General features: G+C 51.6%; 2 protein-coding genes across 6 annotated transcripts in view; one reads left to right on the top strand and one right to left on the bottom strand.

The window, feature by feature from the left end:
* Positions 1 to 15,711, top strand: part of LOC128801350 (GON-4-like protein) — a 30,505-nt gene extending 14,794 nt beyond the window's left edge. The window contains exons 15-31 of one of the 3 annotated variants that reach the window (XM_053967180.1): positions 308 to 394; positions 999 to 1,170; positions 2,060 to 2,204; positions 2,332 to 2,482; positions 3,028 to 3,144; positions 3,635 to 5,320; positions 5,864 to 6,110; positions 7,155 to 7,336; positions 7,968 to 8,165; positions 8,699 to 8,842; positions 9,397 to 9,540; positions 9,775 to 9,894; positions 11,407 to 11,520; positions 12,042 to 12,249; positions 13,103 to 13,856; positions 14,268 to 14,370; positions 14,890 to 15,711. In XM_053967180.1, the coding sequence (XP_053823155.1) occupies positions 308 to 394; positions 999 to 1,170; positions 2,060 to 2,204; positions 2,332 to 2,482; positions 3,028 to 3,144; positions 3,635 to 5,320; positions 5,864 to 6,110; positions 7,155 to 7,336; positions 7,968 to 8,165; positions 8,699 to 8,842; positions 9,397 to 9,540; positions 9,775 to 9,894; positions 11,407 to 11,520; positions 12,042 to 12,249; positions 13,103 to 13,856; positions 14,268 to 14,370; positions 14,890 to 15,039 (4,722 nt within the window). In that variant the 3' untranslated portion in view covers positions 15,040 to 15,711. Of the gene's footprint in view, positions 1 to 307; positions 395 to 998; positions 1,171 to 2,059; positions 2,205 to 2,331; positions 2,483 to 3,027; positions 3,145 to 3,634; positions 5,321 to 5,863; positions 6,111 to 7,154; positions 7,337 to 7,967; positions 8,166 to 8,698; positions 8,843 to 9,396; positions 9,541 to 9,774; positions 9,895 to 11,406; positions 11,521 to 12,041; positions 12,250 to 13,102; positions 13,857 to 14,267; positions 14,371 to 14,889 lie in introns of those variants that run through there. The other 2 variants (XM_053967181.1, XM_053967182.1) reach the window with 2 other exon arrangements.
* On the bottom strand, positions 15,637 to 19,534 carry MSTO1 (misato mitochondrial distribution and morphology regulator 1). 3 transcript variants are annotated; one of them, XM_053967184.1, is made up of 14 exons: positions 19,378 to 19,534; positions 19,174 to 19,297; positions 19,049 to 19,103; positions 18,906 to 18,981; positions 18,770 to 18,818; positions 18,331 to 18,445; positions 18,114 to 18,231; positions 17,889 to 18,023; positions 17,633 to 17,785; positions 16,952 to 17,083; positions 16,676 to 16,857; positions 16,385 to 16,480; positions 16,177 to 16,295; positions 15,637 to 15,940 (listed from the first exon to the last, which is right to left on the bottom strand). In XM_053967184.1, exons 1-14 carry the CDS (start codon positions 19,450 to 19,452, stop codon positions 15,702 to 15,704), a joined length of 1,668 nt encoding a protein of 555 aa, XP_053823159.1. In that variant the 5' UTR covers positions 19,453 to 19,534; the 3' UTR covers positions 15,637 to 15,701. The 3 variants fall into 3 exon arrangements, with proteins under 3 accessions (XP_053823159.1, XP_053823158.1, XP_053823160.1); XM_053967183.1 differs by having other exon boundaries at positions 16,385 to 16,483; positions 19,378 to 19,532; XM_053967185.1 differs by lacking the exon at positions 18,770 to 18,818 and having other exon boundaries at positions 16,385 to 16,483; positions 18,906 to 19,003; positions 19,378 to 19,532.

Raw genomic sequence — 19,534 nt, 5'->3', positions numbered from 1 at the left:
TAGTTATACATTTATGTAGGAGAAGAAATAAATTCTATGTTGATCATTATGAAAATCTGGCACAAAAGCTGGGAAAATGCCCAAAGGCTTCAACAGCTGATGTCTTCAAAGTTTGTGTAATAAACTTTCTGCCAGTGGATATTAAAGTTTCCCCTCAATTTTCTATTGCTTTTAAGATTTTTTGCAGTCAGAGATTCTTGCTGTGCTCAGGAAGTATTTCTTGTGCCTTTGGACTTGTGCTTTCCAGTTCCTTGGATTTGTGATAAACTAAAAAAAAACCCCAATTTATCTGATTTTATTCCTCAAGCATGTTCAGCTCCTGACTCAAATCCATCTCCTGGCAAGTTTCAACCCTGCTCTAAGTTCAGAGGCCAGCACCACCCAGATGTTTTTGGTAAGGAATGCCTGAAATCAGAGATCCATGAATTCAAATTATTGTTGGTCCCTGGGCATACTTAGAAAGATTAGTTTATTAATTTACTTTTAATTTATTAATTTTACTAATTAATTTATGTATTATTTTACTTTTAATGTATTAATTTATTTACTTTTAATTTATCAATATTAATTAATTAGTTTATTTGGTTTATTTACTTAGAAAGGTGAATTATTTTATTTATCCAATTAAACTGAGAACTAAGGTTCTAGAAAGGGTGGCAATTGAAAAAAAAATAAAAGTCATGGAATGCCAGAATGGTTTGGGTGGGGAAGGACCTTAAGGCTCACTCAGTCCCACCTGAGTGGAACACCAGGGACACCTTCCACTGTCCCAGGGTGCTCCAGGCCCCATCCAGCCTGGCCTTGGACACTGCCAGGGATGGGCAATCTGCAATTTTCTGAGCTCCCTGTGCCAGGGCCTCCCCACCCTCACAGCAAATCCTCCGTCCCTGGATTTGTGATGCCCCAAATTAAGATTTATAAGCTGATTATTTTTTTTCATTATGTCTGTTCCCTGCCAAAGAGGCCTCTCTGACGTGTTTCTGTGGCTGCCTTTGCAGAGTGAGCTCGGGAGCTTTGCCTGCAGCTCCACCCTGCACCAGGTGCCCCATAACCCCAAATTCCAGACCATGTTCCAGCCCTGCAACTTGCAGGGGGCCCTGCAGCTCATCAAGGACTTCCATGCCCAGGTGCCAGTGGACTGGAGCCCTCGGAAAGCTGTGAAGAAGAATGGTAAGTGAGGGGGCAGGGTGGATCACACCCTTTTCTGACCCACAGATGGGGCAACTGAGAGGTGTTTTAAAAAACTTTCGTTCTGTTTTCAGTCTCATGTGAAGGCTGAGGCAGTACAGATGTTATAATTCATGCAATTACAAGCAGAAGCCAACTATTTCTTAATTACAATACACTAGAAGTGTTTCTTGGCCCATCAGCTTTAGCCACACCAATTTTCTACAAATCCATTTCCCACAGGGATTTGGTGGGGAGAGCATTGGCAGGGAGAGTTATTCCATATGTCAAGGGAAATTCCCAGTTGGACCCTCCTGGAGCAGCTCTGGGGTCCCCCAGATTGTCACTGCTGGCACTGAGGCCCCTTCACAGTGACCCCCCCCCCACTCCCAGCTGCTCCCAGTCAGACCAGTTCCCTCCCAGCTCAGCCCCAGGCTCTGGGTCCTTCCAGCCCTGAGATGGTGGAGCAGCCACAGGAGCAGCTCCAGCTGCTGCCCCTGGGGAGGGACCCTGGGCTCGTGTCCCCCCCTGGGCTCGTGTCCCCCCCTGGGCTCGTGTCCCCCCCTGGGCTCGTGTCCCCCACCAGGCTCTGCCCAATGCTCAGGGGGGCTCAGAGTGGCCACTTGGTCTTTACCTTGCTACAGAGCAAAAGAAAAGATGGAAGAGGAAAAGAATTTTATTTTTTGCTGGTGTAAACTTAGGGGGGAAAACTAGGAAATGTGCAAATTCTACAAACAGGAAGAAAGTTTTATTTTTGCAAGTTTTTACTTGGAAAAGTTTTGAGAGTTTTTGCTTTTGAGAGGAGTACAAGAAACAGGGTTTTCAAGAAGTGAGCTGTGAAAAGCATTCATCCACACACGCAACTCTCCTTCCCCGTTAATTTTTTTCACAGCAAATGAATTCTCATGTTTGCCAAAGCAAGTGGCCTGGATTTTGGCAACCAGGAAAGTCTTTATGTACCCAGAGCTGCTGCCAATTTGTTCCTTGAGAGCAAACCCTCACCGAGACAAGATCGTCTTCACCAAGGCAGAGGACAAGTAGGTGCTTCAGTTATTGTCCAAAATGGGTGGAAGTTGGTTGGTTAAGGAGAATTTCTGGGGTGCCAGATCCCAGCAGCTCCCTGAGAGGTTTCTTGTCTCCTCCCCTCCCTCTTTCCCTGTCCAGCTTGTTGGCTTTAGGGCTGAAACATTTTGAAGGCACGGAGTTTCCCAAGCCTTTGATCAGCAAATACCTCCTGCCCACCAAAACTGCCCATCAGCTGACAGTGAGGATCAAGAACCTCAACATGAGCCGAGCTCCTGACAACATCATCATGGTAAGGGGCACCTCCTGGGCTTTGCTCCAGCAGGGCAGAGCTGCCCTGTGTTCCAAGGGCCTCTTTTATTTAAAATAAAATGTCATCCTTTGGTGAGCAGTGAGGATTTCTCCTTTTCTTTACCTTAGCCACTGGACTTGGCAAGGATTTAGGTCCTGTTTTGACTCTTTAGAGCCCACTGGTAAAACTCAGTGATGCTGATGAAAAATTCATACAAGTGAGCTGTTGAGTAGGAAAACTTAAACAAAAGTGCTGATAGCAGCCAGCTGGGCAGTAATCCTGTCCCATAAGGTACTGGGAACTGCTGCTGGGAGCAAAACCACATAAAACAACACCTGCACAACTGCCTGAACCTCTGTGAGAGCAGCCAGGATGGCAATGAGCTCCTCTTCAGCCTTGGTTATTGATTTTGAATGTTCCTGTGGGTAGAACCTTATTAAAGAATTGCTTTATTCACATGAACACTTGGACAGAGCCCAGTCCTTCATCCCAGCAGGTGACCTGACCCCAGTCACCTTGTGTGGCCTTGTCTCCTGTCCCCACAGTACTACAAAAAGACAAAACAGCTGCCTGTGCTGGTGAAGTGCTGTGAGGAAATCCAGCCCCACGAGTGGAAACCTCCTGTGGAGAGGGAAGAGCATCGCCTGCCCTTCTGGTTAAAGGTATTTGCTGCTGCTCTGCACCCAGGCCTGGGGGGAGTTGTTGTTTGGTTCATGTCCTGTGGGTTTTACTTGGGTTTTCCTTGTGGGATTTTTCTTGGAGGCACGGAGACCATTCCTGTGAGTCAGTCAGTCAGGGAGGACTGTGTTCAGGGGAACAGCTGGACTCAGAGGCCATAAAATCCAGTTCTGTTGATCATCCCCTGTTACACAGGGAAGTTTCCTTCCCACAAAATCTTGTGTTAACTAAAGCAACCTTTATAAAGCAAAAAAAACTTTGTTTTTTTCTCAGGATCTCAGAGTCTCTTAAAGGCTTTGCAGTGCAACTCATGAATTTAAAGTACTATTATGTAACATGCAGTAGTATAAAGGAAATAAAACTTGCTTGAAGAAGGTAGGAGAAGGTCTGTTGCCTTCTGTGCTGCTGTGTGAAGGTGGGAATACAGGACTAGTCCATAAATAATAAATTCCAATGAATTCTTGCTCCCTTTAGGCAAGCTTGCCCTCCATCCAGAGAGAACTGAAGCAGCTGGCAGAAAATGCCAAGGAGACGCCAGCTTCACCTGATGGAGAATCTGCCCTTTTGGGGACAGAAAAGGAAACTTCAAACACAGAATGTGATGACAAATACCCTCTGCTGATGCCCAAGGGGCTCGTGCTGACCCTGAAGCCTCTGGCCAACCGCTTCTCCAGGAGGGCCTGGAGGAGGCAGAGGTCTTCAGCTCTGAAGCCTGTCCTGATCCGTCCCAGTCCCTGTCTGCAGCCCAGCTCCAACCCCCTCAATGTGCAGAAAACTCAGAAGTTGTCCCAGTCAGAGGCTCCCCCCAGCAAGGTCCAGCTCCAGGTCCCTCGGCCCATCCAGCCGGCGCCGCTCGTGCAGCCCCTGAACGTTCCAGCAGTGGTGGGAGGTGGGGACGGCTTGGAATTCCAGAACGTGCCTTCCACTGCCCATCCAAACTCCAGACAGGCCTTCCCAGCTGCTGTACCCCCAGCTCTGGTGTCCTCAGAACCGGTGACTTTCCAGCCCAAGCTGATGCTGCCGGCCTTGGCCGGGACGAAGACGCGCAAACCTTGCGTGCGTAAGGGCTACCAGAGGAAAAAAGGGACGAGATCTGCCCCGCTGATAAAACCTTCCCCTCTGATCCAGCCCTCCCCTGTCATCCTGACTGTCCCTGCCACCACGGTGAAGGTGGTGAACATCGGCAACGGCTGCAACATGATCCAGCCCCTGAACACGGCGGTGGGCCGAGGCACTCAGGCCATTCCTGTCACAACCCTGCTGGTGAATCCATCCACCTTCCCGTGCCCATTGAACCAGCCTCTGGTGACCTCTTCCATCCCATCACTGATTGTCTCTCCCAGCCCTGTTGGCCTGTCTGCCCCTGCTGTGGGTGAAGGGGAGGAGAAGCTGACCCTGGTCCCTGCTCCCGCTGCCTTTCCCGCAGTGGAGCCCAAGGTGGAGCCCCCGGAGCTCTTTGTCCCCTGCTCCACCCTGTCCCCCAAGCAGGAGAGTGCCACAAACGCTGCCCACGGGGACACTCAGGACAAGGGGAGTAAGGGTGACTGCTGCAGCTGGGCAGTGGGAGAGGGAGATGGGAACACCTCAGAGCCTTTGCCCGTGGTGGACCTTTTGCCTCGCTTAGAAGGTCCCGATGAATCGGTGGAAATCAAGTCTGAAGATTTGAGTGATGCTCCCAAAGAAGCAAACCTGGCACAGAAAAGGGATCTTCTATGTGCTGAAAGGAAGGAGGAGTTCATGCTGGGCCTTGGCCAGGAGCTGAACATGGAGGCTGCATGTTCCTGTGGGGACGAGCCCAAGAAGGAGCCCTGTGAGGAGAAGGGAGAGGAGGAGCGCCGGGCTCTGCCGTCCCCTCCCTGGGGGGAGCAGCAGGGGGAGGCAGGGGGGGCTGCTGGGCCACCAGGCAGCAGTGACTCCCCAAAAAACCTCCCTTACCCAGCTGAGAGGGAGGCAGAGTTCAGCAGCCCCCCGGGAAGGCCAGAGGACTCGTCCAGCATTGATGGGCAGTCCGTGGGGACACCGGCCGGCCCCGAGGCTGCGGGAGAGAGGGAAGGGCAAGAAGAAGAGGAAGAAGATGACTTCGATGATTTTACACAAGATGAGGATGAGGAAATGTCCTCAGCCTCAGAAGAGTCTATTCTGTCAGTGCCAGAACTGCAGGTAAAGATAAAACTTGAAAACCCTTAAAAAGGCAACTGAGGAGTCAGGAACCCCACTGGGAACCCCAGTGGCAAGGTGGGCTGATAACTCTCTAAGAGCCTGGCATTGTGCTGGTCACAGAGAAATTGGACATCACGTTTTCCTGGGCAGATGTTAAGCCCAGGCTGAGGGAATAGATTGCAAAAATGCAGATTTAAACTCTGCTGAGCTGCAGGGACTCCTCAATGAGGCTGCTCTCTAAGAAGTACTTCACATAAAAATTATTTTCCAGGTCAGAATTCCAGCAGGCCTTTAAGAGCTGAGATGATCATTAAGGAATCCCTTCTAAATTAAGCCCTAATCTGCTGAATGGCAGATGCTGAAATTTAATTTTACAATTTTAGGCAGCTCTGGAGGGGTTTGAATTCTGTTCCTTAGCAGAATCCTTTAGCTGGGCAGGTGCTGATCTATGAAATTGGCTGTTGGATGCAGTGAGGAAGTTGCTGAGTGATATTAAGCCAAACAAGAAAATAAAACAATGGGATTTTTTTTGTTATTTCTAAGGAGACAATGGAAAAACTGACTTGGCTTGCAACAGAGAGACGTTTAAGCCAAGAAGGAGATTCTGAAGAAGAGAATTCCCAGGAAGAGAACTCTGAGCCTGAGGAAGAGGAGGAGGAGGAAGGGGAAGGAATGGAGAGTTTACAGAAAGATGATGAAATATGTGGAGATACATCAGAGGAGCCTAAATCTGCCTTCACCATGGCCAAGGCAGCTTCCCCACAGGTGGAAGCCCACAGGATGCCAGCAGGTGAGTGCTCTGGGATTTTTGGATGCCACCAAGTGAGTTCTTTAGGGTTTTTGGGTTTTTTTGGATGCCAGCAGGTGAGTTCTCTGGGTTTTTTTTGGATGCCAGCAGGTGGGTTCTTTGGGTTTTTTTTTTTGGACAGCAGGTGAGTTCTTTGGGGTTTTTTTTTGGACACAGGGAGTGGGAAAGTAGAGCTGCTGTCTACAGGGAAAACAAAACACTTGGGATCCTGTCTGGGTTTAATTCCACGGATGTATCTGAGCCAAGTGGTGTTTTCCAGCTGGAAATACAACTCTGGGACCCAGTCACAGCTCTCTTGCACATGAGCCAAGAGTCTTTAGTGCCTCAAAGATCTGCAGACAGACTTATGGTTTGTGTCAGCTGATACCTCAGAACTGTGGAAGAACAATATTTAATAGTCAGATCTTTGCTAAGTTGAATTTTGTCTGACAAGATCATGTTAAAGAAAAGCAAATGAAACCAAGTCCAGCAAGTGCTAAATGAACTTGAGCAGTGAACTTTGAGGAGGGGACCTCAGCCCATTAAATCAACAGATTCCTAAACCTAAAGCCACAAAAATCTCGATGTAACCCCTCTTAGTATCCTCCTTAATTCCCTGTTGTGTGACACCAGGTGTTTATCTATGATTTTAACTATTATGTGAATAATTGGCTAAAATTTGCAGAGTTCACAGCCAGCTCTGGGGCTTGTGCTGTGTCTGATCCCCTCGTGGTTGTTCTGCCCTGGTGTGCAGGATTTTTTAGTTCCAGAAAAAGCTGGGATCAACTTGTGGCTGTATCCAGAGATTTTTTTCAGTCAGATGCTGTGGAAACAAGCAACAAAATCAGGATTTTGTCCAGCTTGACTCGTGGGAAGTGTATTTCTCCTCCACTTCCAGGGAGCACAGACATGAACCCAGCACTGACTCTGATGGAATTTTGCAACGTGTGTATTTTGCATATATTTTGCAACAATTTTTGTTGGAATGTTGCCCTGGCAGAGCCCTGGGATGCTTCTGCCACCAAGTGACCTCATGCTCCTCCACAGGAGAGAACCTGAAAGCCCCTGGGAAGAGCAGGAGCTCCCACAGGACCAGGAACAAGCGGGGCAGGGCTCGTGGCAGCAAAGACACCTCCAAGCTGCTGCTGCTGTACGACGAGGACATCCTGGAGAGGGATCCCCTGAGGGAGCAGAAGGACCTGGCCTTTGCCCAGGCCTACCTGACCAGGGTAAGGCAGCCCAGGAGCAGGAACATCAGAGATTTGGGGTTCTCTGGCACAGAGCTGAGCCACAGAACTGCTGGGTCTGGCTGGGGTGGAATTATTTCTTCTACACCCCACGTGTGGTGCTTCGCTTCCCAAAGTGTCCCTTCCTTGAGGTGAAGAGGAGGAGAGCAGCTCCTCCTCTTCCTCAGGCTCGGAGTTCTCTTCCTGGGAATTCTCTTCAGAATTTCCTTCTTGACTTAAACCTCTCTCTGTTGCAAGTCAAGTCTGCAGTGGGATCCTTGTGAGCAGCTTTGGTTTATCTGTAGGAAGAGACTTGGTTGCTTACACAAAATTGCAAGTACTGTGTAAATTCTGAGTAGAAGAGATCAAAGATTACCAGATTAAAAGAATTTAGGGAGAAATTCCTCCCTGGGAGGGTGGGGAGGCCCTGGCACTGGGTGCCCAGAGAAGCTGTGGCTGCTCTGGAAGTGTCCGAGGCCAGGCTGGACAGAGCTTGGAGCAGCCTGGGATGGTGGAAGGTGCCCACAACAAGGGGCTGGAATGAGCTGATCTTTAAGATGCCCTCCAACACGAGATCCTCTGTGATGAGCTTGTCTTTCCCCCTGGATGTCCCCACGCCCTGGTGTCCCCCCAGGTCCGTGAGACCCTGCAGCACATCCCAGGGAAGTACGAGGATTTCCTGCGCGTGATCTACGAGTTCGAGATCAGCACGGACAAACGGACAGCCGTGGATCTCTATTCCACTCTGCAGAAGCTGCTGCACGACTGGCCACAGCTGCTCACAGATTTTGCTGCCTTTCTTTTACCTGAGCAAGCTTTGGAGTGTGGGCTGGTAGGTGGAGTGAGAGGAGGAGGTCAGATTTTAAGTGGCATAAAAGCTTGAGGGAGTGGAAGGATGAAGAGTTCTCTTTACCTTTACCAGGCAAACAGCTGGTGACTACTCAGATATTTGACTTGCTTGCCTTGCTACTTTTATTAATCAGAATTGGAAAGTTTGGTGTTCTTTGTAAATCTTCCCAGCGTGGCTGTGGAGAATCAGCCTTTCCCACTTGACTGCAGAGACAACACACAAATACAGTGGTTCCCCTGTCTCCAAATCTGCCTTCCACTTTGCAGGATAGGGGTTTCACCTATTCCATTCTTTCTGGATTTCCCTGTCTTTTGTGCAAAGCCAAACTTTATAGCTCATGTAAGTGTTGATTATACAAGTGGTGTTTTTCTTCCTCTGCCTCTTCCCAGTTTTGTGAAGGGCAACAATACAATGGAAAACAAAGACCAGGACAGGAATTTTATTTGTTTAAGTCAATTCCAGATGCTTGGGAATATGTGCTTGAACATGAAGCTGAATCTTTTTCTTTTGGCTAGTTTGAGGAGCAGCAAGCCTTTGAAAAGAGCCGTAAGTTCCTCAGGCAGCTGGAGATCTGCTTTGCTGAAAATCCTGCCCACCACCAAAAGATCATCAAAGTCCTGCAGAGCTGTGCAGACTGTCTGCCCCAGGAGATTGCAGAGGTAAGCAGGGAGCCCTTTTCTCCCCGTCAGCCAGCCCCATTCCCTGTGCCTGTCCTCCTGGAGACCATGGCAGATGGCCCAGCACATTCTCCCTTTTGGGGTTACAGCTCAAATTGATGGAGTCACAAAATGATTTGGGCTGGGAAGGAGCTTAATGCCCATCTCATTCCAGCCCCTGCCATGGGCAGGGACACTTCCCACCAGGCCAGGTTTCTCCAGTTCCCATCCAGCCTGGCCTTGGATTCAAGGGCAATCGGAGCTGCCTCTCCAAGAGGCTGCACACTCTGTGTTTCCTCTCTCCCACCTCCACCTTGCCTTTATCACCTCGCAGTTGAGGCTTAGTGTCATCTACAGAGTCTGCCTGGAATTCTGGAGGAATATTTCCAGGCTAATTTGATAGCTGGGTGGGGAATGACCTCAGAAGATCCAGGAAGTTGTTCCCATGCAAGCACCACGTTCCATACTGGAGCTGTAAGGAGCCCTGATGCTCCCCTTGCTCTGAGGACCTTCAGGGAGCAATGAGGAGGTGGAATGGGACCCATTTTCTCTTGCAGCTGAAGACCCAAATGTGGCAGCTGTTGAAGGGACATGACCACCTGCAGGATGAGTTCTCAGTTTTCTTTGATCACCTTCGGCCCTCAGCCAGCCGCATGGGAGACTTTGAGGAGATCAACTGGACAGAAGAGAAGGAATATGAGGTGCAGCAATCTTCTCCCTAAAACCAGAAATGATAAAAGCAGAGATAAGAAACCTGTTGGAACTGCAAGAACTCAATCAGAGGGTGCAGTTCCAGAGAGAGGGAAGCAGTGGGGTGGGAGAGCTGCTGGTGGACTGAAGCAAACCCTTCAAGATTTTGAACAGCATTTTTGTTTTCTGGGGGAAACAAAATCTGGTCACCTGAGAGCAGCTGTTGTGTGTCTGTTCTGCTGCAGTTTGATGGGTTTGAAGAGGTGTCTCTGCCAGATGTAGAAGAGGAGGATGAGCCACCCAAAATTCATGGAGCCACCAGAAACAAGAAGCGGAAGGAGATTGGAGGCCAACACCACGACAAGGTGGGCCTGGGGCATCTCCCTGGTATTTCTCACCTCTGAGCAGATTAATTAGGGATTAATTTGGGATTAAATTGAGATTAAATTGTGTTGTTGAGGATGTGGCAACAACCTGACAGAGGTGGAAGAAAGGGGGTGGGGATGTTCCTGTTGCGCTTTGCTTGCCACCATCACTTTGGTTTTCTGTGGGTGTTGCAGCCCCCATGTCCCCCCTGTTCCTTGTCTGTCTGTCAGCTGGGGCTGTGTCTGTCTGTCTGCCAGCTGGGGTTCTGTCTGTCTGTCAGCTGGGGCTGTGTCTGTCTGTCTGTCAGCTGGGGCTGTGTCTGTCTGTCTGTCAGCTGGGGCTGTGTCTGTCTGTCTGTCAGCTGGGGCTGTGTCTGTCTGTCTGCCAGCTGGGGCTGTGTCTGTCTGTCTGTCAGCTGGGGCTGTGTCTGTCTGTCTGTCAGCTGGGGCTGTGTCTGTCTGTCTGTCAGCTGGGGCTGTGTCTGTCTGCCAGTTGGGGTGTGTCTGTCTGTCAGCTGGGGCTGTGTCTGTCTGTCTGTCAGCTGGGGCTGTGTCTGTCTGTCTGCCAGCTGGGGCTGTGTCTGTCTGTCTGTCAGCTGGGGCTGTGTCTGTCTGTCTGTCAGCTGGGGCTGTGTCTGTCTGTCTGTCAGCTGGGGCTGTGTCTGTCTGCCAGTTGGGGTGTGTCTGTCTGTCAGCTGGGGCTGTGTCTGTCTGTCTGTCAGCTGGGGCTGTGTCTGTCTGTCTGCCAGCTGGGGCTGTGTCTGTCTGTCTGTCTGCTGGGGCTGTGTCTGTCTGTCTGTCAGCTGGGGTTCTGTCTGTCTGTCTGCCTGCCTGCCAGCTGGGGCTCTGTCTGTCTGTCAGCTGGGGTTCTGTCTGTCTGTCTGTCAGCTGGGGTTCTGTCTGTCTGTCAGCTGGGGCTCTGTCTGTCTGTCAGTTGGGGTGTGTCTGTCTGTCTGTCAGTTGGGGTTCTGTCTGTCTGTCAGCTGGGGCTCTGTCTGTCTGTCAGTTGGGGTGTGTCTGTCTGTCTGTCAGTTGGGGTTCTGTCTGTCTGTCAGTCAGCTGGGGCTGTGTCTGTCTGTCTGTCTGCCAGCTGGGGTTCTGTCTGTCTGCCAGCTGGGGTTCTGTCTGTCTGTCTGCCAGCTGGGGTTCTGTCTGTCTGTCTGTCAGCTGGGGCTGTGTCTGTCTGTCAGTTGGGGTTCTGTCTGTCTGTCAGTCAGCTGGGGCTGTGTCTGTCTGTCTGTCAGTTGGGGTCTGTCTGTCTGTCTGTCTGCCAGTTGGGGTGTGTCTGTCTGTCAGTTGGGGTTCTGTCTGTCTGCCAGCTGGGGTTCTGTCTGTCTGTCTGTCTGTCTGCCAGCTGGGGCTCTGTCTGTCTGTCAGCTGGGGCTCTGTCTGTCTGTCAGTTGGGGTGTGTCTGTCTGTCTGTCTGTCTGTCTGTCAGCTGGGGCTCTGTCTGTCTGTCAGTTGGGGTCTGTCTGTCTGTCTGTCTGTCAGCTGGAGCCTGTCTGTTCGCAGGAGGTCGAGTGGGTGGATGGGATGAAGGAATGTTCCTGCTCCTGCCACGAAGGGAGCAGCGACCTCAAGCTGAAGAAAAGCAAGAGGAGGAGCTGCAGCCATTGTGGGAGTAAGGTCAGTGCAGAGTTCTGGAGTGCTCAGGGGGAAGTGGGGTCCTGCCAAGTCTCCCAAATATTGGGGTGAGGAAGGGAATCAATCCTGTCTGGAGCTCTGCACCTGCCTGGCCTTCTCCCATCTCTCTCCTCACTTTCTACTGCCCCTCCTTCCTCTGCTAAATGATGTCATTTTTGATGTTCTTCTTGCTTAAGAAGAAGTTTTTTGAGTGGAAGATGCTGGCATGGGCACTATGTGAAAAGATCCATTTCTGTGCATAGTAATAATAACAATAATAATAATAAAAAACTTTCTAAAGCAGTATTATTATTATTATTATTATTATTATTATTATTATTATTACTACTACTACTACAGACTTTCTAAAGTAATAATAATAACAATAATAGACTTTCTAAAGCAAACATAATGCCAAATTGAAGCCCTTGGCAGGGCCAGGAATACCTGGGAAGCAAATTCCGAGGTGTGGTTGGGATGGATGGACCACAGGTGTGTGATTGTGCCTGTGGGTTGGTTTGCAGGTGTGTGAAAACAAATTTTATAGAAACAAAGATTCTCAAGAGCTGCCTGCCAGCCTTGCTCAGCGAGAGTCGAGTCCCCAGCCGGAAGGGAAGGAGCCTGGAATGTCCAAGGAACCTGGAGAAGAAACCCTGGAGAGCAGAGATGAGGGAGAGGACGTCCAGGGCAGAGCAAAACCTGTCTCTAGGAAGGTGGACTCTCTGTCTCCAGGTGTGTGCAGCTTTTGTTTCCTACAGGCAGGTGTGGAATCCTCTCCACACAGATGAGCAGAGGTTCAGGCACTTCTCGTGCACATTTATTGAGTATCATGAGAACTTCTAATCGTTGTCTTTTCAATTTTTTTTTCTCTTGTTCCTCCACTCTGGATGCTCTAAACCTGTTGAGCATTCCCTTCAGGAAAACCTTTCCTGCCCAGAGAATATTCTGCCCTTTCCACAATGATTGCTCCATTTAAGCTTCTCTTGCCAGGAGGCTGCTCCAGTCCCCAGGCCATGGTACTGGTTCTTTCCCAGTTTCCATTTTAGCACAGCAGTTCAGAACCACCATCACTCTAATCTGCCTTTAAACAATCTCTGTGGTGCTTGTTTTTCCTCCAGTCTGGTCCAGACAAGGAAAAACACAATTCTGGCAGGATAAACAACCTGAGGGAGATCTCTCCCTCCTCCCTGGAGCCAGGGCTCAGCTCGTGCTGCTGTTGGGGACAACACACAGTTAAATACAGGAGTTGAAATGTGCCCTCATGCCTGGGTTTGTAACCAGGGTGCCAAGAGCAGCAGTGACTGTTTCACTGGAGAGCTTTGCTTGGGGCAATGCACTTTTTAAATCTTCATCACTCCACACAGCAGTTGGTTGTAGCAACCCACAGGGGTGAAGAAAATTGGCTGCAGATTGTCTTCTTTGAAGTACAGGTGGGTAAAAGGCAGGTGGAGTCACAAAGCTGCTCCCAAACTGTTCTCATGTGCAGCATTAAGCTCTGTAAATAAAAATGTCTTTAAAAGTCAGGCAATGAAGCCTCCAGGGGGTTTTTCCTTACAGCTTCTCTGACCTTGTTTGGGTTTTTCAGCAGGATCTCACCTGGAAGGAAGGGTGGCCTCCAGCAGACCTGGATCTTGTGAGAAACCTGCCCCTGCTGATGCCCAGCTCCCAGAAGGTGCCAGTGCAGGTGTGGACGCTGCCAAGGACAGGGACTCTGCTGCCACGGGCCCCAGATGGGCACAGCTACAAAAAGCTGCTCTGAAACTACCTCAAGAAACCAAAGACTGCCCTTGCACTGAGGGACTGAAGCAGCCTGGAGGGAATGCAGAGGCTTCCCTGGGGCTGAGCAGGGACCTGCTGCTCTCTGCTGCAGCAAAAGGCTCCCTGGGACCTCGACCCTGCTGTGGACAGAGCCCCTGTCAGACTGAGGGGCTTCATTCTGCTGCAGCTGAGCAGCCCAGGGGCTCTGCTCTTGCCTCAGAAGGTGGCAAAGAACTCGAGGGAGCACTTTTGGCCCTGGAAGGAAGAGCTGAAGCAAAGCAGGGCTGGATCACAAGGAGCAGCAAAGCAGCAGCGCGTGAGAGCTGCAGCTCAGGGTCCCCTGCTCACTGCAGTTTGGAGACACAGGACAGAGGCTGCACTGGAGATGCTCCTGAGGGCAGGCCAAGGCCAAATGCAAGCAGCAGCTTCCTGGTGCATCAGCATGCTGAGCAGCTGGAGCCCAGAGCCTCCCCGGGGCAGAGGGAGGAGGAGCAGCAGCAGCAGCGAGTGACAGAGGCCACCGTGTGTGCCAAGAACAGCAAAGTCAGCTCCACTGGGGAGAAGGTTGTGCTCTGGACCAGGTACTTCTGCCTGACCTCCTCTTTCTGCGTCCACTCTTTGGCTCCAGCTCTTACTGGGTCATGTGTTCTCATTTTGTAGCCCTGTTTTCTGACCCTTCCCTTTGGGCACTGCTCAGTCCATCAGTCTGGCCCCATGAGCAGCACTGGCTGCTCCTGGCAGGGCTGTTATTGGAGCACTTCAGACTGGGAAAAGAAAACTTGAAACCTTCTCTAAAGGTTTCTCAAAAAAGCTTAAAACCTCCTTCAAAAAACTTAAAACCAGGCTAAAGAAGCTCTGCTTAGAGAAGGGTCCTGGGGTTGGGGGTGGCAGGAAGGAGCCTTGCTCAGGGATTGCTGAGCTGGGAACAGGGCTGGGGGTGTTGGAGTCTGTCACTGGTTTTGGGCTGCTTTCACAGAGGTTTTGTTCTGCAGGGAGGCTGACAGAGTCATCCTCACCACCTGCCAGGAGAAGGGAGCTCACCTGGACACCTTCCACGCCATCTCCCAGAAACTGGGCAACAAGACAGCAAGTGAGGTGAGGGGTGCTGTGGGAGAGGGGCTGGGAAGGTGGGGGGTGCTGTCCTGCCAGTCTCCCAAACTTCAATTTGATGAAAAAATCATCTCAGTTGCAAATAAAAGAAAAACCAAAACCAAACCAAACTCCACTCTGTTTTAGTGGTGCTGAAAATCCTGTGTGCCCTGGTCCTGACAGGGTACCACTGATACTGGAGCTGCACCTTTGGTACTGGAGCTGTTTCAGTGGCTGCTACTCAGGTCTTCAGCCTCCTGCTTCTGTACAGAGGATCTGCTTTTGTCTCTGAATCCTCCCAAACTGCCAGATTTTACCTGGAGAATGTAACTGTTCTTCCAGAGAAAGCAACCACCCAGAGCTCTTCTATTTATCTTCCTTTGTGCCTGAATCTTGTATGAAATGCCATCGTGGTATTGATTTTTTTCTTGGTGTTACAAAACACCCTGAGCTGTGTAATATGAAATTGCAGCTCCATGACAGCTCTCACGTCACTTGTCACCCTGGATTTCCCTTGTTCTCCAGGTGTCCCACAGGTTCAGGGAGCTGATGAGGCTGTTCCACACGTCCTGTGATGGGAGCTCTGAAGATGAGGAGGATGCCACCAGCACCAGTAACACAGACCAGCTGTCAGACAAAGATCTTCTGCTTTCTGAGGAAGAACCTGATGACTGAGGTGATAAACTACTGACTGCACCAGAAGAGGTTGTTTTTTTTTTTTTTTTGCCAGTTTGCTGCTAGACAGGTGCTGTGGAGAAATGTTTGCACAGGTACTTGAGACAGCACCTTCATTTATTTTGTTCAATTTCCAGCCTGTACCAAACCAAAGGCAGGAAGTAAAAGGAGAACATTCTCTAGAACCTCCCTGGGGAGCTTCAGCAGTGAAATCACAGAACTTGTGGACACTGACCTGGCCTTGGGGTGAAGGTTGGGCCCAGCAGCCTCTGAACAGGACCTGTAAATATTGTACTCTGAAATGTCAGTTTTCATGTGGAACAAACACATGACTTTTTCTAAGCTCTCCCCTTGTGCTGATTGTATGTGGGATAGTTACAGTCTGAGTTCTCTATTTATTGTGTGGGTTTATTTGAACAGGCAGAGCAAATCCACTTTGCACAGTTGAAAAAACCCAACCAAAATATATATAAAAACAGCCCCCAAAAAAGCAGCTTTCCTCCTTTGCAACACAACTGTGAGCAGCTGGAGAACTTAACCCAGAAGTAAGAAGATTTTTTTTTTTTTGTAAAATGAGAAGAAAGCAGCTGGGCCATCTCCAAAACCATTCCCTTTATTTTGGGAGTCATCTTAACGCCACTATCCCCAGGAATAAAGCTGGGTTAATCTGAATCTGCTTCATCCTCAGATCCATCTGCTCCAAAGCCTGTCTCATAGCACTGGGCCAGGGTCTTTATCTCCTCCAGGGCCTCCTGGAAGTCGTCCTGCTCCACCCCAGCTGTGAAGAAGCTGCTCCAGCGCCGCACGTTGGGCGCCCGCAGCTCCCGGCACAGCCCCGAGAGCAGCCAGTGCAGGACAGGGGAGCTCTGCAGGGCTGCCAGCACGGGAATGCTCTCAACACCTGCAGGGTGACAGGCACAGCAGGGGTTAAACACCCACCAAAATCTCAGCCCTTGCTCTGTGCTGCTTCACAAGCAGCTGCCTTGCTTGAACTCAGCTGCTCACAACTCTGCACACTGGGTTGGTTTGTTACGAATGATTTTGGTTTGTTATGAATAGTTTTGGGTTGTTATTGATAATTTTTACCTCTGTTAGGCCCTGATCTCTCTGTTGCAGAGTTTAAGGGGTATTTGTTACCTGCTGAGGAAAAGCCCTGAGCTTTGTCCGGGAGGAAGCCTCGTCTGGTCAGGAGAGGAGAGAAGAACCGGGGGAAGGGAGGTTGGGTGTGACAGGGCTGCTGGAGCACGTGGGAAGTGCTGTGAGGAGATGAATAAAGTTGCCCAGAGCTCCCTCAACTGTTCCCTGTTCTAAACCAGCACCCCCTGAGTTCTAAGCCTGCACCCACCTGAAGGCTCCTGGGAACTGGGTGTGGAGGTACTGCTGGAGCACCTGCTCAGGGCTCTCACAGCTGTGCAGGGGGGACCTGGGCTGCCCCAGGCAGCTGCTGCAAAGGAAATTCAGGGTTTTCCAGCCTGAAACCATCAATGCCTCAGCTGATTTTTAGCTGTTTTGCTCTAAAATTAGTAGCATTCAGGCACTAGACCACTCCTCCCTTCAGCTGCCTCTCGGAATGGAGGGAGTCTGGATGCCTCCAGTGAGGAATCCTGCAGGAAGTGCAGCTCAAATGCTGATTTACCTGGTGAATTTCTCTTGGCAAATTCCTCGTAGCACAACAGACTGAGCAAAACAGCAGCTGACCTTTTGCTCCTTCCACGAGGACAGAAGCTTCCAGGGCACATCCTGGTGGGCACTTAAAATATCAGGGAGCGAGGAGCCAGACAAGGCAGGGAAGGGAAGAGCTGCCCATGCAGCCACAACCTGGATTGGGGTGACAGAGCAGAGTCTGGAACGTGCTCCTGGCACAGCTGGGGGTGTGCAGAACAGCTGCAGCACAGCTGGAAGGTGTCCTCACCTTCCTCCCAGAGAAGGTGAGGGAGTCAGCAAAGTGCAGCATGGAGCCCTGGGAGGAGCAGAGCCTGTAGGGAGCAGTGAAGGTGTCGAGTGCTGCTGCCAAAATCGAGCTGCTGTGGTAGTTCAGGGATGCCTGGGGAGGAGACAAATGCAGGAATCACAGGACAGGTCACAGTCACCCCTTCCTTAACCCAGTTCTGTGTATTTAACTTGACCAGATTGTAAACTGTGCCTTTAAAATAGGTGTTTTACAGTTATTTCAGGGTTGGGATAAGCAGCCAGTGTGTATCTGTAGTTCCAACCCAGCTGTTTGCTAACAAATGCTTTGGTGCCAATTTCCTTATCTTTCTTTGGCTCCTTAGGGCTCCAGTGAGGCTGGAGTTACTCCAAGCATGGAGAATAATGTAGAAAAGCCTTTTCAGTGCCAACACTGCAGGCAGCACCCCACCAGAAAGCACAACGGCCAAGGAAATGTGTTCATATTTTCAAAAGCAGGAAGAAAACTACAGAAATTAAAAGTTGGCAGCTAAGTCCCAGTGAAAAAGCAGGAAAAGGTCTCTGCTGAGCAGAACAGCACCACGAAAAACCACCAAACCACAGAGCTGCAGGAAACACTTTGAGAGGGGTAAAGCTGCAGGAGCTCAAAGCCAGCCATGGTGGGTGATGCCAATGCAGGACTTACGTTGTATTTTATGTATGGAAATGTCACAGGAGGTTCTGGCTTGATTCCCAAACTCCCACTGAGTGACAGGGGGCAGAAGAGAGAGCTGTGACGGGAGAGGTGGGCAATGCCCAGGGCTGTGTTCAGCAGTCTGTAAAAACTGTTCTGAGGGTCCTGGGGAAAAAAAAATCCAACCATTGGAACCTTAAGGAGCAGACAAGAACCTGTCAAAGGCAGGCTGGGCACCTGTTCTTGGTTCTCCCCATTGTTTACTCACTCCCACAGTACTCAGGACTGGAGTCAGGCCCCAGGTCAGGATCCCTTTCCGTGAATACTCATCGTGGAGCAGCTCTGTCACCTTGGCACCAACCCCAGAGAAGCCATTGTGAAGGTCACAAAGGACCTGAAACCCCTGTGGGAAACAATGGCAGCATCTCAGATTCTGCTTCATCTTGAGCAGAAAGTTTCTGGAAAGCAAAGGGAGCTTGGATAAGGTGTGAACCTGAAGGTAATCACACTCCTCAACATAGAAATGCAGCCGATCTTCCAACTCCTCGACACACGCAGGGTCCTGCAGGAGACTTTCACCTTGCCCAAAGGCTTCGAGACAACCACAATCCCTAAGGGAAAAAGGGGTAAAGAGGGTTATTTTATCCCTTTTATTCACTCTTGAAGGCAAAACTCAGCTTCTGTTTTGGGTTCTGGACCAAACCCCGTACCCATCGTGCAGGTACTGCCGGATCACGTAGACACTCTTGGGGTGCAGGTGCACGTTGAGGTAATCAGACCAGAGCCTCACCGAGGGGGGGTCCTGGGAGCCCACAGGAGCTGCACCTGCAGGGAGACAGAGGGCAGAGCAAAGGTCTTTTGAGCTCTGAGCATCCCCGTGGATGCAAAGTCAGTTTTCTAACATGCTCCGAGCATCCCCTTTCAGCTCTGAGCATCCCTGTGGATGCAAAGTCAGTTTTTTAACTTGTCCAGTTTTTTAGCCCACCTGCTGCTCTGAGCCAGCTCTCCATAAGCCAAGCACTCTTATCCCGTAGTTTCCCTTCTCCCTGTTCACTAACACGTTGTCCCACAGCAGGGGCCAGGGAATTCTGCCTTTCTGGAACTGATCCCAGAGAAGGAACCCAACCCGCCCCGGCCCCGCGCACAAACCTGGCCCCGCAGCACCGGGATTCCCCTTCCCGTCCCCGGCAGCGTCTCCCTACGGGAACAATCCCGGCGCGGCGGTTACGGGGCGCTCCGCCTGGCCCCGCTCGTGTCCCGGGCAGGGACCCGCGGCCGCGCTCACCCTGCGGCTCCCGGTGTCCCGCGACGCGCAGCCCCCGGCCGGGCCGCGGTCCCGGTAATCGGCTACGGCCCCGTCCCTGCGACACAAAGCGGCGGCAGCTGCGGGGCCCCGTCCCGCCCCGTCCCGTCCCGCCCCGCACTCACCAGGTCACCGGCGGCTCCGCGCCCGCCCCGTCGGGTCCGAGCGCGCCCACGCCGCCTGCAAACACAGCCCGGTCACGGCGGGGCCGCCCGGTGCCGCCCGAGCCCCCCCATCCATCCCGCGGTACCTTTCAGCTCCAGCGCCACCAGACGCGGCGTGGGGGTCTCGGGGCCGCCCGGGCCGCGGCCGAAGCGGAGCAGCGCGGCCGCGCGGAGCTCGGCGGGCTCGGCGGGGCTGCGCAGCGCGGCGGCCTGCGGGGAACGGCGGCAGGAGGAGATCAGAGCGAGCCCCGGCCCGACCCCAGCCCCGTCCCGCAGCCCTCCCCCCGCACCTGCAGCCCCCACCAGTGCGCGCCCACGCAGCCCGAGTAGTGCCCGAGCTGCAGCGTGACCGCCTCCCCCGGCATCGCCCCGCCGCAGGAACCGGGAGCGCGTCACGGCCGGGCCCGCCCCGGACGGGCGGGGACGCGAGCGGGGCCGGGCACGCGC

This window comes from Vidua chalybeata, chromosome 29 (genome assembly GCF_026979565.1).
Source record: "Vidua chalybeata isolate OUT-0048 chromosome 29, bVidCha1 merged haplotype, whole genome shotgun sequence".
Classification (NCBI taxonomy): domain Eukaryota; kingdom Metazoa; phylum Chordata; class Aves; order Passeriformes; family Viduidae; genus Vidua; species Vidua chalybeata.
Note: the sequence above shows the minus strand (reverse complement) of the source record. Positions and strands in the feature narration are given on the sequence as shown.

Bases quoted from the DNA above. Each gene is read 5' to 3' on its own strand.
- MSTO1 (XM_053967183.1), bottom strand. From the start codon at position 19,452: ATGCCGGGGGAGGCGGTCACGCTGCAGCTCGGGCACTACTCGGGCTGC. The intron at 18,819-18,905 runs GTGAGCGCGGCC...TTGTTCCCGTAG, and splicing joins GGGACACCGGGAGCCGCAGG to GGAGACGCTGCCGGGGACGG. The intron at 16,858-16,951 runs GTGAGGACACCT...ACCCCAATCCAG, and splicing joins TCACCTTCTCTGGGAGGAAG to GTTGTGGCTGCATGGGCAGC.